This window comes from Suncus etruscus, chromosome 12 (genome assembly GCF_024139225.1).
Source record: "Suncus etruscus isolate mSunEtr1 chromosome 12, mSunEtr1.pri.cur, whole genome shotgun sequence".
NCBI lineage: Eukaryota > Metazoa > Chordata > Mammalia > Eulipotyphla > Soricidae > Suncus > Suncus etruscus.
In genome coordinates, this window is record NC_064859.1 from 19,244,188 (window position 1) to 19,266,179 (window position 21,992).

At 41.0% G+C, this 21,992-nt stretch overlaps 2 protein-coding genes and 1 non-coding gene across 3 annotated transcripts in view; 1 reads left to right on the plus strand and 2 right to left on the minus strand.

The window, feature by feature from the left end:
• Nucleotides 1–1,352, plus strand: part of EIF5B (eukaryotic translation initiation factor 5B) — a 66,071-nt gene extending 64,719 nt beyond the window's left edge. Inside the window, exons 23-24 of the mRNA XM_049785140.1 lie at nucleotides 406–567; nucleotides 894–1,352. Coding sequence (XP_049641097.1) covers nucleotides 406–567; nucleotides 894–1,001 — 270 coding nt within the window. The 3' untranslated portion in view covers nucleotides 1,002–1,352. The remainder of the gene's footprint in view (nucleotides 1–405; nucleotides 568–893) is intronic.
• Nucleotides 1,353–2,705: 1,353 nt separating this feature from the next.
• Nucleotides 2,706–21,992, minus strand: part of REV1 (REV1 DNA directed polymerase) — a 104,986-nt gene continuing 85,699 nt past the window's right edge. Inside the window, exons 15-23 of the mRNA XM_049785042.1 lie at nucleotides 14,240–14,342; nucleotides 7,631–7,784; nucleotides 7,329–7,531; nucleotides 5,880–6,110; nucleotides 5,179–5,296; nucleotides 4,110–4,330; nucleotides 3,834–3,990; nucleotides 3,462–3,564; nucleotides 2,706–3,106 (exon numbers count right to left, since the gene is read on the minus strand). Of these exons, the coding sequence (XP_049640999.1) occupies nucleotides 2,995–3,106; nucleotides 3,462–3,564; nucleotides 3,834–3,990; nucleotides 4,110–4,330; nucleotides 5,179–5,296; nucleotides 5,880–6,110; nucleotides 7,329–7,531; nucleotides 7,631–7,784; nucleotides 14,240–14,342 (1,402 nt within the window). The 3' untranslated portion in view covers nucleotides 2,706–2,994. The remainder of the gene's footprint in view (nucleotides 3,107–3,461; nucleotides 3,565–3,833; nucleotides 3,991–4,109; nucleotides 4,331–5,178; nucleotides 5,297–5,879; nucleotides 6,111–7,328; nucleotides 7,532–7,630; nucleotides 7,785–14,239; nucleotides 14,343–21,992) is intronic.
• Nucleotides 13,848–13,953, minus strand: LOC126025269 (U6 spliceosomal RNA). Its single transcript, XR_007501300.1, has one exon. It is a non-coding gene; the product is annotated as a U6 spliceosomal RNA (small nuclear RNA).

Below are 21,992 nucleotides of genomic sequence, written 5' to 3' on the forward strand. Positions count from 1 at the left end.
TCGTCTCCCTTGAGCCAAAGCCAGAATTGCCTCTTTATTAAACCAATACCTGGGGCCAGAGCGGTGGCACAGCGGTAAGGCTTTTGCCTTGCACACAACACAGCTGACCTAGGACAAACTACAGTTTGATCCCCTGGCATCCCCCAAGCCAGGAGCAACCCCTGAGCCTCACCAAACCAAACCAAAACAATACCCATCCTACCAGGCAGGGTGGAGTAAGATAAAGGTGGTCTTTCATATAGGGAAGTGATTACAGGAAAGAGGAAGATGGGGATGCCTTTGTTTTGGGCTAATTGTTAGGTGTCATCTTACAACCATTAAAAATGGTTCTCCCTGTTTTCCTTTCTAATGAAGGCACCTAGGACTAGCTTCTTTTACATACTTTGTTGTTTGTTCTTTTTATAGTTTGTTGATATTGGAATAGTAACAAGTATTGAAATTAACCATAAACAAGTGGATGTTGCAAAAAAAGGTCAAGAAGTCTGCGTCAAAATAGAACCTATTCCTGGTGAATCTCCCAAAATGTATGGAAGACATTTTGAAGCTACAGACATTCTTGTCAGTAAGGTAAGCCCCCTTAAGCAAAAGGGGCCTTTTGAAGAAATAGGGGAGTCAGCCCTTTTGTTACATTTCCTTGGTATTTTTGAGGGCCTAAGTTAGAATTTTAGAATCAGACAGGACTGTCTTCATGCTCTGTGGGATGGATCTGTCTTTGTTGAGGAAAGTGTTTCTCAGTTGCCTCACAAATCAGAGTACTGGATTCTGCTCCCCTTTTAGCCAGGCAGCATGGTCTGTTTCATTCTTGCAGTACTGAGAACATCTAGTCAAACTAGGGCCACAAGTACTTCTGTGCACTTGCTAATTTATTTCTTTTTATGCCCTGGGGCTTGCAGATTAGCCGGCAGTCCATTGATGCCCTCAAAGACTGGTTCAGAGACGAAATGCAGAAGAGTGACTGGCAGCTTATTGTGGAGCTGAAGAAAGTATTTGAAATCATCTAATTTTTCCACTCGGGGTAGGAACTGGATGCAAGATTATGTTGTGATTTCACCAACAAACATGAGACAAAATGGAAAGTATGTACCTGAACAGTGAATGAACTTAAGAATGGAAGGAAAAAAATAGGTGTATAAAATGTTTTCCATGAGAAACCAAGAAAATTACACTGGTTTGACAGTGGTCAATTACATGTCCCCACAGTTCCAAGGTGCCTGTTTATCGCCCACTCCTTTCCCTATCTTTCTCTACTGGCTGCTCTTTTTGTCCTTTCCCCCAAATTGGATTTTTATTACAGATCTAAAGCTCTCAATTTTATACTGATTAAATCAGTACTGCAGTATTTGATTAACCAAGTTTCTGCAGACTTTGTGATTCTTGGGACTATTTTGATGTAAGAAATAACTTCTTTATTTATGTATCCTTCCTACAGTGATCTCTCCCCCAGCACTCAATGCCATATGCTCTTGGGAATTTTTCTAAATAGAAAATTAGGTATTCTGATATTTATCTGCTTTGTGTGAAACCATGGTGTAAAAGCATAGCTGGGTATTTGCTGCTTGTGTATGGTCATGAAAGTCCACCTGTAATCAGCACAATTCTGAACTACAAATAAAGAAAATAGACATTGACCAGTCAGTTCTGTTAGGTTTACATGTTAGAGTAGCTTCTTCATGACTAATCATCCTTGGTACTGCCCCTTTTTTTAAGGACAAGAACCTCATTTTTAAATTAAGTCTCGTATGTTGTATTCTAGCGCACATTAATATTAGGAACTTAATTTCTGTGCTTTGTCCTAGAAAATTTCTACTACATACATTTTCTTTCTGATGAGAGACAATCAATAGAAACTTTATTAACATTAGCGGATTTTAAGTAGTTGCAGACAGTGATTGAATTTGTAGTAGTAATCTGACTATAGCTAGTTTTAATGAGGAATGGGCTCACATCAGTATATATATTTCTTTCCCAAGTACAGAAATCTAGTGATACTGATTCTTCTAACATCTCTAGTATGTGACATGATCTACATCAGTGCTTCCAAGTTATTCACTGGGTTAGTTTTAAATGTTACGGCCTAACACATGACAGAAAAATGCTTTGAAAATCTACCATTCTTCACTATCAGTTTCTCAAGGGCCAGTAGAGGCACAAACACCATCTCTGAAATACCTGTGGTACATAATTTTTCAGGAAAAAATTTTTTTGTGTTCTAATTTCAAAATATGTAAATTCCACTTGGACAAAGTAAAGATTTTCTTTTTTTTTTTTTTTTTTTTTTTTTTTTTGTGGTTTTTGGGTCACACCCGGCAGTGCTCAGAGATTATTCCTGGCTCCAGGCTCAGAAATTGTTCCTGGCAGGCACGGGGGACCATATGGGACGCCGGGATTTGAACCGATGACCTCCTGCATGAAAGGCAAACGCCTTACCTCCATGCTATCTCTCCGGCCCAGATTTTCTTAATATGCTCCTGTGTTCATACTTGGGGACAATGTTTAGAAACAATTTTTACTTGGAATAAATGATTCCATTGGAACTCAGGAATGTTTAAGGCTAGTATGAAGATAAAGACTAGCAATCAGCCTGGTTTGTAGCACAATGAATTTGCTACTTTTGGGGACAGGTAGGGTGGGCTAATCTTAGTCTGACTCTCACTTCAGTTTTGCTTCTAAAGGAAGATAAGGATTCACAAAAAGGAGCCTGTACAAAATATACATACAGTTCTTTATTAAACAACTGTAAACACTTCACTGTAAAAATCCATAAAACTTTATAAACAAACATTTTGTAAATAGAATCTATACTACAATAAAAGAATTAACACGATTATTTACATGCAATACTGACAAATTTGGCACTTTTTGAAAAGAAATGTACAAAACACTTGCTTAAAAAGAAACTAAATATAAAAACTCAGAGCATACTATCATGCACTTTGCCAATACCTCACAAGCACTTATGGCACAGCTAGCAGAAAGCGCCAGGCTCCCTGATACCTATGTGACTTTTAATGTGCTTCCATAAGTTTGTTGTAAAACCACCTGAACATTATCAAGAATAAAGTCAAATGCCATATTCCAAACTGATTCCACCGACTGCTGCATCAGCCTACAGGTAGAGGAAATAAGAAACAGCATGAGAGGAAGGACTGATTCCTTGACCCGTTCCCCACCCCCCACCCCCGCCACACCCATTTGAGGATCCGGGCCACTCCTGGCTAAGCTCTAAGAAATTGCTCCTGGCTTGGGAGGACCATATGGGACGCCAGGGGATCTAACCGAGGTCCTTCCTTGGCTAGCGCTTGCAAGGCAGAGACACTTTACCTCTAGCGCCACCTCGCCGGCCCCCCTTGACCACTATCTATTTTTGGAGGGCAACAATAGAAACCACTGCCTCCTCCTGGCCCTTGACTAGTATACTGTTACCCTTTATGTAATGTAAAATTATAGTTTTAAAAAATTACCTTTTCATGTATTTTATAACTAGATCCAGTTTTTCCAAGTCCTTTTCCTCTATTAGATCAGTACAGTATTTCACAACTTGAAGAATGTCTTCTTCCATTGGATCTAAGGGGGTGAAGAAAAATACCAAATCTTCAAATGAGGACTTTAAAAGGCAAGTCTCCAGGGAGAAGCCACATTTCTACACCACTGACTGACAACTATAAATGATTTATGGAAAGAACTTTCAAAGCCAGCCCCAGTTATGTCCGGAAAATCTATTGTCAAGCTTTTGTCTTTTTACTGTGAAGTGGAACTGACCTTGAAAGCTGGATTTTAGGAATTAGTCCCATCTAGTTCTAGGTGTCTGCAATTCTTAGCTTTGTAGCACCAACCTGTAATAGTGGTTATCCACTCTTTGAGCAAGGTCTTCACATCACTGAATTCCACAGCTCCTGCTAGGTTGGGTGGCAAGGGTCTCACATGGCTGGGAGGGTCAGGCTGCATGTCAGAAAGAGCCAGCACACCTGATGTGGAGGCAGAATGCTCTCCCTGTTTGAAAACAAAACAAAACAAAAAAAAAGGAAAAATGTTTTGTTTTTCCTCCTAAGGCCCAATACATTAAAATATGATCAAAGAAATTAAGTTTCTGGATATAAAAGAAATATTACCAGAGGTTTCTCGAGAGCAGGACCCTCATGTTTTAGAAACCCATCAATTAACTTTTGGGGACTCTCATGGGCCCCAGGCAGATTTTTTGCAGGACTATTAAGCATCTTGTTTTTCAGAGGACTCTGGACCCTTTTTGAAGGGCTGATGGGATTTTTTTTCTTGTTTCTTCTCTTCTCTTTTATTGTTGCTGGTTTTAGCTGAAGTAATGGATTTTTAGGCACTAAAAGAAAATGGACATGGATGCTCATCACAAAAAAGCATTTGGGGGGCCAGAGAGAGATAACATGGAGGTAAGGCATTTGCCTTGCATGCAGAAGGTCGATGGTTTGAAGCCTGGCGTCCCATATGCTCCCCCAAGCCTGCCAAGAGTGATTTCTGAGCGTGGAGCCAGGAATAAGTCCTGAGCACTGCCGGGTGTGAATCCCCCCCCACCCCCCCCCCCAAAAAAAAAGGCATTTGGATTGTTCCAAGTTTTCTTTCCTATGCATCAAGCCTCCAAAGTAAGAGTTAGTGAAATGGTGGATGGTGTAGGTGCTGTAATTCCTAGTATCTCTACAATTTATAATTTGACATATATAGGGTATACGTAAGGATTAACAGAAAATTCAGCAGTGGGAAGCATTTAGTTCTTGACATGAAGGTCTCTGATGTGATGTTCAGAAAATAGCATATTTTATTTATTTATTTTAGTGTTTGGGCCACACCTGGTGACACTCAGGTTACTCCTGGCTTGGGGTGCGGACCATATGGGACGCCAAAGGATCGAACATTGGCCATCCTAGGTTATCGCTTTTAAGACAAATGACCTACTGCTTGTGCCACCACTGGCCCCAGAAAATAGCATATTTTAAATCTACCCCTTACTGTAGCAATATCAACAATTGGCTTTACAAGTATTTAAAGGTTTCTGTATTAAGAAAGTATAGGTAAAATACAATTACTTTACTTATAGGTTAGTATTTGTTCTTCAATCTAAAGAGCTCTTAATGTAATTAGACTGTGGCCACTTGATGCTAAGATAATAAAAGGAGGATTTCATTCTGCAGCCTGTAACTTTTCAAGGCTTACCAGATGTGCTTGCTGTGTGGTGAGCTGTGTTCTCTCCTTGCCTCTGTCTTTGATCATAGGCTGCTTTCAGCTCCCTTTGAAGCTCAGGAGGAAGGGCAGCAAACACTTCTGGGTCCACCTTGTAGAAAAGAAGGTTCAAAGACAAGTTTGACTATCCAACAGTTTGTTCCCAAATCATCATTTTCTGATCTTTATTAATTTTTACTAGGCGGCCTTGAATATCAAAGATCATATCCTCTAAAGGTGAGAATGAGATTTAAAATTTAAATTGACTTTTCCCCACTACAGAACCATTAAAGCATTAGCTGAAACACAAGAGGTTCGTGTGCAAGGCCAGTCTAAGTGGTTTGTGCCTGGAGATTTGGTGCACACACAGAGCTGAGGATAAAACATACACATTAGGCCTGTGTTCTACCTATCACAACTTTTCTTTCCCTTTTGGGGTGGGAGTATGTGAGAGAAGCCCACAGCTGGTTTGTACACAAAGAGACTGTGTGGGGCTCTGGCTAGAGCCCCAACAATGTTCTGAACATAAAACCTCTTTGCAAACTAAAGAGAACTGTGGAAGCTTTAGGGCCCATATCCTTCTGTTTGCTCTCTGCCCTCTTTCAGAGGAGGCTCTGTCTGTGAACTGAATGGAAAAGGAAGGGTGGGAATACTGACACTGGTAGATCTAAGTAAGGTTCTCTAAGTCAACTCACCTGTGAAAATGCTGGAAGGGCTATGACACTGATCCCTGTGTCACTGTTCTTGTCTGGAGGTTCTGGTATTTGTAACAAAACTGTTTGTGGCAAAATTCCTGTACTACAGCCATTTACTGGTTCTTTCTTTTTATCACCATGCAATTCTCCTTGCTGAATATTAATAGCACAAGCTTGTTCTACTTGTTCCCGAAGGTCAGGTGGAAGGGCTTCTAAAACAGACTGGTCAAGCTGTAAAACACCAAAGCATTCAAGCTGCAGTTAAAGCCTTCTCAGAAAGTAGAGTCACATGTATCATTTACTTTTATAAGAAGTTTAATTTTCATTTTCATGTCCTTCCTCCTCCCCCACTGCTAGAGATAAAACAAAGGCTTCATGCACATAGGCATACATTTTTTCTACTGAGCCAATTTTTGTTTAGAACATGGATAATGAACATCAAGTACAGCCACACCAACTCCTCAAATTGACCTATTGCCATCAGAAATGCACAGTAATAGGTGAGATCTGGAGACAACAACTGGACAGTACTAGATCCCAGTACCCCTAAGTTTCTCAATCTTGGTAGGTTCACTGCATGTCTAGCATTAAGGAGCAGCTGGATAGTAGAGCTTACCAATAGATGAGGATCCAATGCAAGTCCCATTTCTGGAATGAGATGAGTCCAGGATCATTGGTTTTTGTTTCAGATGGGAGATTGTGTACACAAATGTAAATAACTCTTGTTTAAAAATTTGTAAATTATCTCTAAAGGAATTCTAGTAATGATCTTCTCCATCTTATCAGGATCCTCTGTTCCCTGGCCTGCTCCTCTTTTTCCCCTTTAGACACAAGCTGGATAGCCCAATCTTTTTTTTTTTTTTTTTTTTTTTTTGGTTTTTGGGCCACACCCGGTGGTGCTCAGGGGTTACTCCTAGCTGTCTGCTCAGAAATAGCTCCTGGCAGGCACGGGGGACCATATGGGACACCAGGATTCGAACCAACCACCTTTGGTCCTGGATCAGCTGCTTGCAAGGCAAACACCGCTGTGCTATCTCTCCGGGCCCTGGATAGCCCAATCTTAACTTGGTGATTAATCAGCAGCAAATGGAATCCTACATGTCCTGTTCTCATCCACTGCACTATCTCAGCCACCTTTGACACTGGTTTCTATAATCACTTGGTGTGTCCTAATTACCATTATTACAAAGAGGCCAAGTGGCTGCTGATGGTTTACCACTTTTCAGCTGATCTTCAGCAGCATCAAGGAATACAGAGCATAATGGATAAGCCTTGCACAGTGCCAATCAAGTTTGATCCTTGGCATTCCATATTATGGTCCTGAGCACCACTGGGTGTGAATCCACCATCAAAAGAACCACCCTAACGAGTAGATCTTTCGGTTAAAGAGATAAAAGGCAACTTTTACTATAAAACTATTTTTGCACTTATACTTAAACATTAACATACCTGAGAAGGTGATGGAACTTCTATACTCAGGTTCAGTCTTGATTTTACATTGGTGGGAGAATGCAGGCCATTCAATTTTCCTGAAGGATCAGCTTTACTAGTAAATGGACTGATGGTTGATGTCAGATATGTAGGAAGAGATGGCAGGAAAGTGCAAGTTCTAGAAGCAGAAGCTATTTCCAAATCCATAGCAGCCAGAAATACTGAAAATAAAGAAAAAGTCTCTCCAGAGCTATCTCTTAAGCCAAAGACAAATTTATTATAGCATCTTCCTAAAGATCAAAATGCTGGTGCCCACTCACCTTCCTTATGCTCCTCATCTATAGAATTCTTAGTTTTCTGAGCGTGAAACAGATCAAGGACAGAATGTGATCCACTGTGATTCGAGGGGATGGATGGGCGACTGGAGGAAGGGTTCAGATTATTTGGAACCAATTGATTCACTTGAATCCCAACCTAGATCAAGAATACAGATTGTATTTCCAGGAAAATTTCCATCTCACAAAGCCTCACCAAGCCAGTGAGTTAGATTTGCTTATGTATCTCATGACAGTGACCCTACAGAAGTTGAAGTTAATCTTTAGACCAAAAAACAGTTTTATATTTCTTTTTTTTTTTTAATCCTAAATTGTAGTGCATCTTTTATACTTTTTCTTTTTTTTTTTTTTTTAACACCACCCATCACCAGTGCAACATTCCCATCACCAATGTCCCAAGTCTCCCTCCTCCCCACCCGACCCCCGCCTGTACTCTAAACAGGTTCTCAATTTCCCTCATACATTCTCATTATTAGGACAGTTCAAAATGTAGTTATTTATCCAACTAAACTCATCACTCTTTGTGATGAGCTTCCTGAGGTGAGCTGGAACTTCCAGCTCTTTTCTCTTTTGTGTCTGAAAGTTATTATTGCAAGAATGTCTATCATTTTTCTTAAAACCCATAAATGTGTGAGACCATTCTGCGTTTTTCTCTCTCTCTCTGACTTATTTCACTCAGCATAATAGATTCCGTGTACATCCATGTATAGGAAAATTTCATGACTTCATCTCTCCTGACAGCTGCATAATATTCCATTGTGTATATGTACCACAGTTTCTTTAGCCATTCGTCTGTTGAAGGGCATCTTGGTTGTTTCCAGAGTCTTGCTATGGTAAATAGTGCTGCAATGAATATAGGTGTAAGGAAGGGGTTTTTGTATTGTATTTTTGTGTTCCTAGGGTATATTCCTAGGAGTGGTATAGCTGGATCGTATGGGAGCTCGATTTCCAGTTTTTGGAGGAATCCCCATATCGCTTTCCATAAAGGTTGAACTAGACGGCATTCCCACCAGCAGTGGATAAGAGTTCCTTTCTCCCCACATCCCCGCCAACACTGTTTATTCTCATTCTTTGTGATGTGTGCCATTCTCTGTGGTGTGAGGTGGTATCTCATCGTTGTTTTGATTTGCATCTCCCTGATGATTAGTGATGTGGAGCACTTTTTCATGTGTCTTTTGGCCATCTGTATTTCTTCTTTGTCAAAGTGTCTGTTCATTTCTTCTCCCCATTTTTTGATGGGATTAGATGTTTTTTTCTTGTAAAGTTCTGTCAGTGCCTTGTATATTTTGGAGATTAGCCCCTTATCTGATGGGTATTGGGTGAATAGTTTCTCCCACTCAGTGGGTGGCTCTTGTATCTTGGGCACTATTTCCTTTGAGGTGCAGAAGCTTCTCAGCTTAATATATTCCCATCTGTTAATTTCTGCTTTCACTTGCTTGGAGAGTGCAGTTTCTTCCTTGAAGATGCCTTTAGCCTCAATGTCCTGGAGTGTTTTACCTACGTATTGTTCTATATATCTTATGGTTTTGGGGCTGATATCGAGGTCTTTAATCCATTTGGATTTTACCTTCGTACATGATGTTAGCTGGGGGTCTAAGTTCAATTTTTTGCAAGTGGCTACCCAGTTTTGCCAACACCACTTGTTGAAGAGGCTTTCTTTGTTCCATTTAGGATTTTTTGCTCCTTTATCAAAAATTAGATGATTGTATGTCTGGGGAACATTCTCTGAGTATTCAAGCTTATTCCACTGATCTGAGGGCCTGTCTTTATTCCAATACCATGCTGTTTTGATAACTATTGCTTTGTAGTAAAGTTTAAAGTTGGGGAAAGTAATTCCTCCCATATTCTTTTTCCCAATGATTGCTTTGGCTATTCGAGGGTGTTTATTGTTCCAAATAAATTTCAAAAGTGCCTGGTCCACTTCTTTGAAGAACGTCATGGGTATCTTTAGGGGGATCGCATTAAATCTGTACAGTGCTTTGGGGAGTATTGCCATTTTAATGATGTTAATCCTGCCAATCCATGAGCAGGGTATATGCTTCCATTTCCGCGTGTCCTCTCTTATTTCTTGGAGCAGAGTTTTATAGTTTTCCTTGTATAGGTCCTTCACATTTTTAGTCAAGTTGATTCCAAGATATTTGAGTTTGTGTGACACTATAGTGAATGGAGTTGTTTTCTTAATGTCCATTTCTTCCTTATTAGTATTGGTGTATAGGAAGGCCATTGATTTTTGTGTGTTAATTTTGTAGCCTGCCACCTTGCTATATGAGTCTATTGTTTCTAGAAGCTTTTTGATAGAGTCTTTGGGGTTTTCTAAGTAGAGTATCATGTCATCTGCAAACAGTGAGAGCTTGACTTCTTCCTTTCCTATCTGGATTCCCTTGATATCCTTTTCTTGCCTAATCGCTATAGCGAGTACTTCCAGTGCTATGTTGAATAGGAGTGGTGAGAGAGGACAGCCTTGTCTTGTGCCAGAATTTAGAGGAAAGGCTTTCAGTTTTTCTCCATTGAGGACAATATTTGCCTCTGGCTTGTGGTAGATGGCCTTAACTATATTGAGAAAGGTTCCCTCCATTCCCATCTTGCTGAGAGTTTTGATCAAGAATGGGTGTTGGACCTTGTCAAATGCTTTCTCTGCGTCGATTGATATGATCATGTGATTTTTATTTTTCTTGCTGTTGATGTTGTGTATTATGTTGATAGATTTACGGATGTTAAACCAGCCTTGCATTCCTGGAATGAAACCTACTTGATCGTAGTGGATGATCTTCTTAATGAGGCATTGAATCCTATTTGCCAGGATTTTGTTGAAGATCTTTGCATCTGCATTCATCAGCGATATTGGTCTGTAATTTTCTTTTTTCGTAGCATCTCTGTCTGGTTTAGGTATCAAGGTAATGTTGGCTTCATAAAAGCTATTTGGAAGTTTTCCTGTTTTTTCAATTTCATGAAAGAGTCTTGCCAGGATTGGTAGTAGTTCCTCTTGAAAGGTTTGAAAGAATTCATTAGTAAATCCATCTGGGCCTGGGCTTTTGTTTTTGGGCAGACATTTGATTACTTTCTTAATTTCCTCAATAGTAATGGGTGTGTTTAGATATGCTACATCCTCTTCATTCAATCGTGGAAGATTATAAGATTCCAAAAATTTATCCATTTCTTCCAGGTTTTCATTTTTAGTGGCATAGAGTTTCTCAAAGTAGTTTCTGATTACCCTTTGAATCTCTACCATATCAGTAGTGATCTCTCCTTTTTCATTCCTAATACGAGTTATCAAGTTTCTCTCTCTTTCTTTCTTTGTTAGTTTTGCCAGTGGTCTATCAATCTTGTTTATTTTTTCAAAGAACCAACTTCTGCTTTCGTTGATCTTTTGGATGGTTTTTCTGGTTTCCACTTCATTGATTTCTGCTCTCAGCTTTGTTATTTCCTTCTGCCTCCCTATTTTTGGATCCTTTTGTTGAGCACTTTCTAATTCTATGAGCTGCGTCATTAAGCTATTCAGGTATGCCCCTTCTTCTTTCCTGATGTGTGCTTGCAAAGCTATAAATTTTCCTCTCAGTACTGCTTTTGCTGTGTCCCATAGGTTCTGATAAATTGTGTCTCCATTGTCATTTGTTTTCAGGAAGGTTTTGATTTCCTCTTTGATTTCATCTCGGACCCACTGATTATTCAGTATGAGGCTATTTAACTTCCAGGTGTTAAAATTTTTCTTCTGTGTCCCTTTGTAGTTTATATATAATTTCAGGGCTTTGTGGTCAGCAAAGGCAGCCTGCAAAATTTCTATCCTCTTGATATTATGGAGATATGTTTTGTGTGCTAACATGTAGTCTATCCTAGAGAATGTCCCATGTACATTAGAGAAAAATGTGTATCCAGGCTTCTGGGGGTGGAGTGTCCTGTATATATCTACTAGGCCTCTTACTTCCATTTCTCTCCTCAGGTCTAGTATATTCTTGTTGGGTTTCAGTCTGGTTGACCTGTCTAGTGTTGACAATGCCGTGTTGAGGTCTCCCACAATTATTGTGTTGTTATTGATATTATTTTTCAGATTTGTCAACAGTTGTATTAAATATTTTGCTGGCCCCTCATTCGGTGCATATATGTTTAGGAGGGTGATTTCTTCCTGCTGTACATATCCCTTGATTAATACAAAATGTCCATCTTTGTCCCTTACTACTTTCCTAAGTATAAAGTTTGCATCATCTGATATTAATATGGCCACTCCTGCTTTTTTTTGGGTGTTGTTTGCTTGGATGATTTTCCTCCAGCCTTTTATTTTGAGTCTATGTTTGTTCTGACTATTCAGGTGCGTTTCTTGTAGGCAGCAGAAGGTTGGATTGAGTTTTTTGATCCATTTAGCCACTGTGTCTCTTAACTGGTGCATTTAGTCCATTGACATTGAGAGAAAGAATTGTCCTGGGAGTTAGTGCCATCTTTATATTAAAGTTTGGTGTGTCTGTTGGTAAGCCTTGTCTTAAAGTATGCCGTTCAGTTTTTCTTTTAAGAATGGTTTTGAGTCTGTGAAGTTTTTGAGCTGTTGTTTGTCTGTGAAACTATGTATTGTTCCTTCAAACCTAAAAGTGAGTTTTGCTGGGTGCAGTATTCTAGGCGAAGCATTTATTTCATTGAGTTTTGTCACTATGTCCCACCACTGCCTTCTGGCCTTGAGTGTTTCTGGTGACAGGTCTGCAGTAAATCTCAAGGATGTTCCCTTAAATGTAATTTCTCTTTTCGATCTTGCTGCTTTCAGAATTCTGTCTCTATCTATGGGATTCGTCATTGTGACCAGGATGTGTCTTGGGGTGTTTTTTCTGGGGTCTCTTTTAGTTGGCACTCTTCGGGCATGCAGGATTTGATCACATGTATTCATTATCTCTGGTAGTTTCTCTTTAATGATGTTCTTGACTGTTGATTCTTCCCGGAGATTTTCTTCCTGAGTCTCTGGGACTCCAATGATTCTTAAGTTGTTTCTGTTGAGCTTATCATAGACTTCTATTTTCATCTGTTCCCATTCTTTGAGTAATTTTTCCATTGTTTGATCATTTGCTTTGAGGCTTTTTTCCAATTTCTTCTGCTGTATGTAATTGTTATGTATCTCATCTTCCAGTGTACTGATTCTATCCTCAGCTGCTGTTAACCTGTGGGAAATCTCAAACATGTTTTTCTTCAATTCATCTACTGAGTTTCTCAGACCTGTTATTTGATCTGAAATTTCCGTTTGGAGTTTTCTCATTTCTATCTTCATATTCTCCTGATTCTTTTTAGTTTTCTCTTCTATACTTTGTTTGAGTTCTTTGAACATGTTCCATATTGCAACTCTAAACTCCTTATCTGAGAGACTGACTAGGTGGTTGATCATGTTCAAGTCATCAGAGTTGCCATCTTCATTCTCTATGTCTGGCACTGGCCCATGTTGTTTCCCCATTGTCACACTAGTACTGCGTGTTTTTCTACGTGTTGTGATTGTATTCATTGGCTAAATGCTGTGCACCGTCGCGAAGGGGAGCGGAGCAACCGTGCTCCTCTGGCTTCTCCCTTTCTGGGCGTGTCGACTCACGTCCACGGAAGGCTCACAGGAACGCAGGCTGGCAGATGGGCCGCACCCAGGATGAAATCAGGCCAAAAATGCAGGACAGCAGAGTAGAGAGGCAGAACAGTGCTGGCATCTGAGATCCAGCGAAGTTCAGTGGCCCCTCCCTTTCTGGGCTTGTCGACTCACCTCCACGGAAGGCTCACGGGAAGGCAGACTCCCCGGAAAGTTCACAGGAAGGCAGGCTGGCTGATGAGCCGCACCAAGGGTGAAATCAGGCCGAAAATGCAGGACAGCAGAGTAGAGAGGCAGAAGGGTGCTGGCATCTGAGATCCAGCAGAGTTCGGTGGCTCCTCCCTTTCTGGGCGTGTCGACTCACCTCCACGGAAGGCTCACGGGAAGGCAGACTCCCCGGAACGTTCACAGGAAGGCAGGCTGGCTGATGAGCCGCACCAAGGGTGAAATCAGGCCGAAAATGCAGGACAGCAGAATAGAGAGGCAGAAGGGTGCTGGCATCTGAGATCCAGCGAAGTTCAGTGGCTCCTCCCTTTCTGGGCGTGTCGACTCACCTCCAGGGAAGGCTCACGGAGTTTTATATTTCTTAAGCCCTCTTGCTTATCTGTTCCAAAGTTGTCATTATGTACCTATAGTAAGACCTCCCTTCTAGATCATCTTTTATTCGTAAGTTTCTTCTTGAATTTTTGTGTCATCCTTGCACAGGGGACATGCTAATCTTCTCTGTGTTGTTAATTTTTAATATATGTGCTGTTGACGCGAGCACTGGAATAAATTTCTGATATAACAAGTTCACAATCCTATATACTTATGGGGAAAAAAAGAAAGGATTTATGAAAAGTCATTGCCTAAAATGACTTAAAATCCATAGAAAATATTCTAGACATTGGAAATAAAATAATGCTTTGAAAAACAAGGTCAGATGAGAAAGCCATATTTGACTGTTACAAAGGAACTACAATACAAGCATGCATGTAACTCATGCTCCCAACAAGACCCATTCATTTGATCAAACCTCAAGAAAATGTTTTAGATTGTTGCACACTACTTACCCCTCTCATATCTGATATATTTAACTTCATTGTATGAAACATATTTAGTGTGGCTTTTCCAATGACTTTTGCATTATCTGTTGCTTGATCAAGAGTTGCGGTCCTATAAGCAACAAAATTTAACTTTTAAAAGGAACAGAAGCTGCCATATATATATTCATTTGCATCTCAATAATATAGAACTATTGAAATAAAACTAGTAAAGTTACAAAAAAAGAAGCTAGTTAAACCAATGCTGACAGAAGGAAGAAAAATCAGGTTAATACTGCAACTATAATCTAATAGAAACCACAACCAATTAAAGTCTAAATTTTATTGTGGAAAAGCCAATTTTAGTTAACACAAATAAAGGTACTTTATACAGCAACTAAAGTTTAAATGGTAAGTGTACTGATTTAGGACCCAGGTCTATGCTGAAGGTTAATGTTCAGAAAAAAATCATCAATCCTCTAGACTATTTTCATCATTACCTCTGAACAATTTTGGCATGTTAGTAAGTACATTCTAATTGCTTTCAGAGGCTCTATAAATGGATAAAGAAATTATAAACAACTATGACAGGGTTTTGTGAGGATGGTGAGATGAAGTGAGTGAGACAAAGACTCGCACTCCACTGTCCTATGGATGACACAGTACAGGGGAATGTGGACAGGGAAGCGAGGGATCCGTATTCAGCTGTGGAAAGATGAGATGCTTCGAGACTCAGCTGTCAGTAACTGTGACAACCAAAGATCAGATCCCTCCAGCCACTCTAGTCGCCTCCGTTTTAGTGGTCATCTATGAACCCAGAGATTCTGAAGAGCATGCTTGGGGGATGATGGCTCAAAGGGAAGGAGCACGTACAGGTGCCCAGGGTTCAGTCCCTAGCACTGCTTGGTCCTGGGAATTGGGAGCTGTGAGAGACCAAATACAAGAGAAAGCATTGTAGTAGATGGAAACAACCAGAGGAAGCCTGAAATTGAAAGAAAAGGTAGCAATGAGGGGGCCAGAGTGAAAGCATAGCAGTAAGGTGCTTGCTTTGCAATTGGCCAACACAGCAGGGACTGGTTCCAATCTCAGCATATGGTCCCCCAAGCCTACCAGGACCGACTTCTGAGCGTAGAGCCAGGAATAACTCCTGAGCGATGCCAGGTGTGACGACCTTTCCCTTCCCCCAAAAAAAGGTAGAAATGAGGTTGGAGACAGCATAGCCTAGCATATGACAGCCACAAGTTCCCACACCTGCTTCTAGCACCACCGGGTTTCCTGAGTCTGAAAAGCAGTGTCTCAGGTCTAAGCAGTACTGGTTTCAAGAACTGCCAGTGGGGTCTCCCAGGCCTCCTGAATGCTGCATGGGAGTCCCCCTGCCCCACACCCCTGAAAAAGCAATCAAAAAAAAAAATCTAACTGGGTCTGTAAGAATTGAGAAAACACTATAAGATAGTACCTAAATGTTCATTGAATTTTTAAAAACTACCTCCAATTAAATTTTTAACACTTAAAATGCCTGGCATAAAGCCTAAATAACATTCCAAAATCTACCAAGGTAAAGAGAAGATATTAAATTTCAGAGAGTAAAAGACAGGTGTTGAGGAGCTTGGATATACCCAATGGCAGAGCATATGCCTTAATGTGTTTGTGTATTGGGGGGGGGGGGGCTCCACAAAAATAAAGAACCGGTCTGGGCCGGAGCAGTGGTGTAAGCGGTAGGGCGTCTACCTTGCACACACTAACCTAGGACAGTTCAATCCCAGGTGTACCATAGGATCCCCCAAGTCAGTTATTTCTGAGCGTCAATGGGTGTGGCCCAAAACTCCCCCGCCCAAAAAATAAAGAGCAGGTCATCAGAAAACCAAAGATTTCTTTTTGGGCCACATCCGGCAGCATGCAGGTTATTCCTCCCCTTTCCGTCTTCCACTCCTCCCATTCCCTCCCCACCTCTCACATACACACGAATTCTACACTATGCAATTGCATCCAGGAAGGATGAAATCATGCAATCTGCCATAAGTTGGATGGAAGTGGAAGGTATCATGCTAATGGAAGAAAGATGGATCAGGATGAACTCTCTCATTTATGACATATACAGACTTCAATAGAGGGAGACCTAACCAGCCTGGAATTGAGACTACTGAACTAAGTAAAGATGGGGAAGGAAAAAAGTAAAAAGGAGGAAGAGCTGCATGGGGGACAACAGGGAAGGGGGCAAGGGCCACAAGACTGGTGGTGAAGAGTGAGATTCAATTACAGAGTTGAACTAGAGAACCAACACTGAAAGCAGAGATCAAAACTTTAGTTATCACCAAACTGAAGAGTGTCAAGGATAGGGAGTGAAGTTAAAGGGAGACACTACTGATGGTGAGCTGACACTTAATGGGATTTGTAAGGGAAAATTGTATGCCTTGTAACAACTAAGAATAACATCATAATCACAGTGCCTAAATAAAAATTTTTTATTTCACTCCAGCATAAATTACCTTACAAAACCTAAATAAGCATAGGGCCAAAGTGACAGCACAGTGGGTAAAGCATTTGCCTTGCATGTGGCTGACCCAGTATAGACCCACATTGGATCTGCATCCCATATGGTCCCCTGGCCTGCCATATATATATCTATATGGCTATTTTTTAATTAAAAATAAGAACTCTTGAGGCTGGAGAGATAGCACAGCGGTAGGGCATTTGCCTTGCATGCAGCTGACCCGGAAGGGACCTGGTTCGATTCAGGCACCCCGTGTAGTTTCCCAGCCTGCCAGGGACGATTTCTGAGTTTAGAGCCAGTGCAGAGCCAATGTAAGATGTGGCTCAAAAACTAAAACCATACACAGAAAGCCAAGTGATAATATATATGCGGCTCTTCGATAAGCAACTTAAAATTTCATTTCTTTTTTTTTTTTTTTTTGGTTTTTGGGCCACTCCCGGTGACGCTCAGGGGTTACTCCTGGCTATGCGCTCAGAAGTCGCTCCTGGCTTGGAGGACCATATGGGGCTCCGGGGGATCGAACCGTGGTCCATCCAAGGATAGTGCAGGCAAGGCAGGCACCTTACCTCTAGCGCCACTGCCCGGCCCCAAAATTTCATTTCTATAAAGTTAGAATGTATCAGTTCTAGCATCCTGAATTTTCACAGAGCTTTCAATTAGGGCCAGTAGATAATATAATTATGGAAAAGTACTTTTAATTTAGTGTCTTATTCTTTTTGGTTTTTAGGCCACACAAAGGTGTGGCAGGGATCACAGTTGACAGGGGTGGGGAGACCATACGGGATGCTAGGGACTGAATCTGGGTCTGTTGCATTTAAGTACTCTACCCTATATTATACTAGACCACTGATTTACTTTTAAAACAGGGCTACTCCTGATGATGTTTATGGGGGCGCCAAGCAATGCTAGGAAGTAGGCCTTTACCACTAGGGCTATCTTCCTTGGTATATAGAGCACATTTCGAATTATGAGCCAGGGTTAGGAGAAATAGCATGGAGGTAGGGCATTTGCCTTGCATGCAGAAGGACAGTGGTTCAAATCCCAGCATCCCATATGGTCCCCCGACCTGCCAGGAGCCATTTCTGAGCATAAAGTCAGGAGTAACCCCTGAGCACTGCTGGGTGTGACCCAAAACCAAAATAATTATGAACTAAATACTGAAGTCTGTTGTCCTTTTTATGTTTTTTTTTTGGGGGGGGGGGCACACCAGAGGTGTTCAGGGATTTAATCCTGGCTCTGTGCTCAGGAATTACTCCTGGCAGGCTCAGGGAACTATATGAGATGCCAGGAATTGAATTCGGGTTGACTGTGTGCAAAGCAAACAAGCCACCCACCGTACTACTGCACTGGCCCCAAATTATTGCCCTTTGAGAGTTTTGGTATAACTTTTCTTCCCATACACAAAAGTTACTGCTTCTTTGTTTCACTTGAGTCATGTAGGTACTATTATACATGTATATATACCATGAGACGACTGGGCATATAAGACGACCCCTTACTTTTCCTGTTAAAATATAAGGTTTAAGCTATATTCGCCATAAAAGACTACTTCTCTTTTAACGTACACCAAATGGAAATTAAAAAACATGAGAAAAAGAGTTGAACCCTCAAAGGTTAACAGTGTATGTTTCATAAAGCTAGATTTTGAAGTGCCAACAATCATTCTACATTTGTCATTTGTAGTGAGTGACTGTGATTTTTTTTATTTGTGATCTACATTGAGAACAGGGCGGGGGGGGGGGGCCTTCAAGAGCAGCTGGCTGGGGTGCAGTGATTAATAGGACAGCTAGAGGGAGACAGAGCGCCTCCAGTGTCCCATAAAAGCTGAACAGAGAACTGAGCACTGGAAAGCTGCATACCTGGCGGCTGGATGAGATGCAGTGCTCGATAACTCAGCTCCTCTGTGTGCCCTGAAAGATGAATCAGGACAAGCAGAGGACAGTGATGACACCTGGCAGCTAGATGGGATGCTGTGGTAAGAGGGGGGCAGATAGCTTGTCCCTGAAGCTGGAGTAAGTTTCAGCATGCCATATACTGGCATATAAGATGACCCCTCCTAACTTTTAAGAAAAAAGTTGTCTTATAATCCAGAAAATACGGTGAATGCTGACATACAATATTCTTTCCTTTTTGTTATTTTCTGCCTTAGTGGTTTGAGAAATTCTTCAATTTAACCAGTCCAGTTAAACTAAGTTTAAAAGCCACTGCTTTAGACTACAGCTGGGTCAAAAACTGCCCCCCCCTTTTATTTAAACACCATGATTACAGAGTTGTTCATGATGGAGTTTCAATAATACCAAACACCCTTCTCCCATGAACATTTACCACCACCAATGTTCCTCAATTCCCCTTCTACTCTTCCCTCTGCCTCTATGGGAGCAGGCATTTTCTCTCTCACTCTTCCTTTCAAAAACTATTCTTAAAGATAAGCCAGTACTAAATAAACTTGTGTTCTGGAGTATCTAATAAAGTCTTGATATACAATCTGTTACATAAAAAGCATTCACAGGAGGCCAGAGCGATAGCACAGTGGGGAGGGCATTTGCTTGGCGTATGGTCAATCAGGGTTCAATCTCTGGCATCCACATGGTCCCTGAGTCTGTCAAGAGTAATAGCTAAGTGCAGAGCCACCAGTAAACCGGGTCCCACCAGGTGTGGCCCCAAAACAGAAAAAGCATTCACAGCTCATAAAACTCATTTACAAAATAGATACCAAAAATTGCCTTTCATAGGAGCAGATTGTAAGTGGGAGGCAAATGGGGCAGAGGCATTGGTAGAAGGAAGTGAACACTGGTGAAGGGATCAATATTGAGATATGTCTGAAATGGAATCATTAATAACTTTTCATGGTGATAAAATATACACACAATGAAACCTAATCACTAATAACTTTTCATGATAATAAAAACACATACACACGCACAGAAATACATAAGTATGTATGTGTACACATACCAGGTTCAATGCAGACCTATGACTTTTCTTAAAGACATAGGTCAAACACTATTGGAACATACATTATCATCACCACCACCACCACCCTTGCCACACTGGTGGTGGGCAGGCCCTGACTCATTGTATATCTGAAATTCAACTATGAAGAACTCTGTAGATCACAACTGTTTCAATAAAATAAAAATTAAAAGTACTCTACATAATTTATCATCAGGGAAATGCAAGCTAAAACAATGAGATAAGACCTCACACCAATGAGACTGGCACAGACTACAATTACACTGGTGAAGGGGGGTGATCTGTTTGTGACTGTAACCCAACTATAATCATGTTACTTAAATAAAAATATTAATAAAAAAAAGCAACTAGTGTTGGCATAGATGTAGAAGAATACACAATTCATTGCTGGTGAGAATTTCAACTTATTTAGCCTTTTTGGAAAATATGCACACATCAAAAAACAAGTTGAGGGGCTGGAGAGATAGCACAGCAGTAGAGCGTTTGTCTTGCATGTAGTCGATTCAGGATGAATGGTGGTTCGAATTCTGGCATCCCATAGGGTCCACCGTGCCTGCCAGGAGAAATTTCTGAGCACAGAGCCAGGAGTAACCCCTGAGCACTACTGGAGAACAAGTTGAGCCTTCATAGGATCCAACAATTCTACTATCATTCATCCTAACAGCCAAAGACTATTGAAAAAAGATACTTCTGTCCACAATAGCCCAAATCTGGAAATGATTCAAGTGTTCAAGAATAAATGAGTGGGTAAAGTTTCTTTTTGTATATAAGGAAACTATGTACAAAACTAAATACTATTCTACCATAAGAAAAGATGAAATCAAGCAATTTGCTGCTACATGGCTGAATCTGGAATATCATGCTGATTGAAATTAGGAGAGGAACAGACACAGAATAATCTAACATAATAATCTACGGTAACAGAAACTGAGAACTGGTTTCCAGGGGAAAGAAAATTGGGACAGTAGAAGGAAGGAGATTCTAGTAGGTGGTATAATGCTGGAATGCTTTATACAGTTTTGTAAATCACAATGCCTAAAATAAAATTTTATATATGAATTAAAAATAAAGGAGAATTGATAGGATACAGCACAGTGTGAACTTGGCTCAATGGATCAATTCCTGAATGGAAGGAAATACTATAGCACAAAAAAATTTTTTTTTTTTTTGGTTTTTGGGTCACACCTGACTTCACTCAGGGGCTTACTCCTGGCTCTATGCTCAGAAATCGTTCCTGGCAGGCTCTGGGGACCATATGGGATGCCGGGATTCAAACCACCATCCTGCATGTAAGGCAAACGCCCTACCTCCATGCTACTCTGGCTCCCTAAATGTTTTGTTTGTTTGGTTTTTGGGCCACACCCAGCGTTGCTCAGGGGTTACTCCTGGCTGTCTGCTCAGAAATAGCTCCTGGCATGCACAGGGGACCATATGGGACACCGGGATTCGAACCAATCACCTCAGGTCCTGGACCGGCTGCTTGCAAGGCAAACACCGCTGTGCTATCTCTCCGGGCCCCCTAAAAGAATTTTTAATGCAAGGGCCACAACAGTAGTGAGAATGGAACTCAGGTCTGCTGTGTGCAAAATAAGTGCTCTACCTATTGGCTGTACTACCCATCACTCTCGCTCATTTCTTTTTTTTTTTTTTCGGGCCACACCCGTTTGATGCTCAGGGGTTACTCCTGGCTAAGTGCTCAGAAATTGCCCCTGGCTTGGGAGGACCATATGGGATGCCGGGGGATCGAACCAAGGTCCTTCCTTGGCTAGCGCTTGCAAGGCGGACACCTTGGCTACCTCTAGTGCCACCTCGCCAGTCCCTCTTGCTCATTTCTGAACGTTCAAAATTACATAATAAACTATTTTCAAAGCTTACGATAAAAGATTATGTGATACTTAAAAAAGCTAAATTTAGGGGGTGGGTGGGGAAAATAAAGCTAAATTTATAAAATATTTAAATACATAATATCCTTAAATGAGGAAACAATTAATTGCAATTATTTTACTATTTGTGTTTTATTTGGAAGGGGGGAGATCACATCCAGTGATGCTCAGGGCTTACCCTAGGCTCTGCCCTCAGGAATTACTCCTGGCAATGCTCAGGGGACCTTATGATGCCAGAGGTTGATCTTGGGATGAAAGCTTATAAGACCAGCATGCTACTCACTGTATTATTTTTCTAGTCCTTGACCTCAATTATTAATCTCACAGCCAGTGATGCTGGGGATTGAACCAGTATTGGATGGGCTACGTGCTACTCATTGCTACCCTTAATTTCAATGGTTTTATTTGGTTTGGGGGCCACACCTAGCGATGCTCA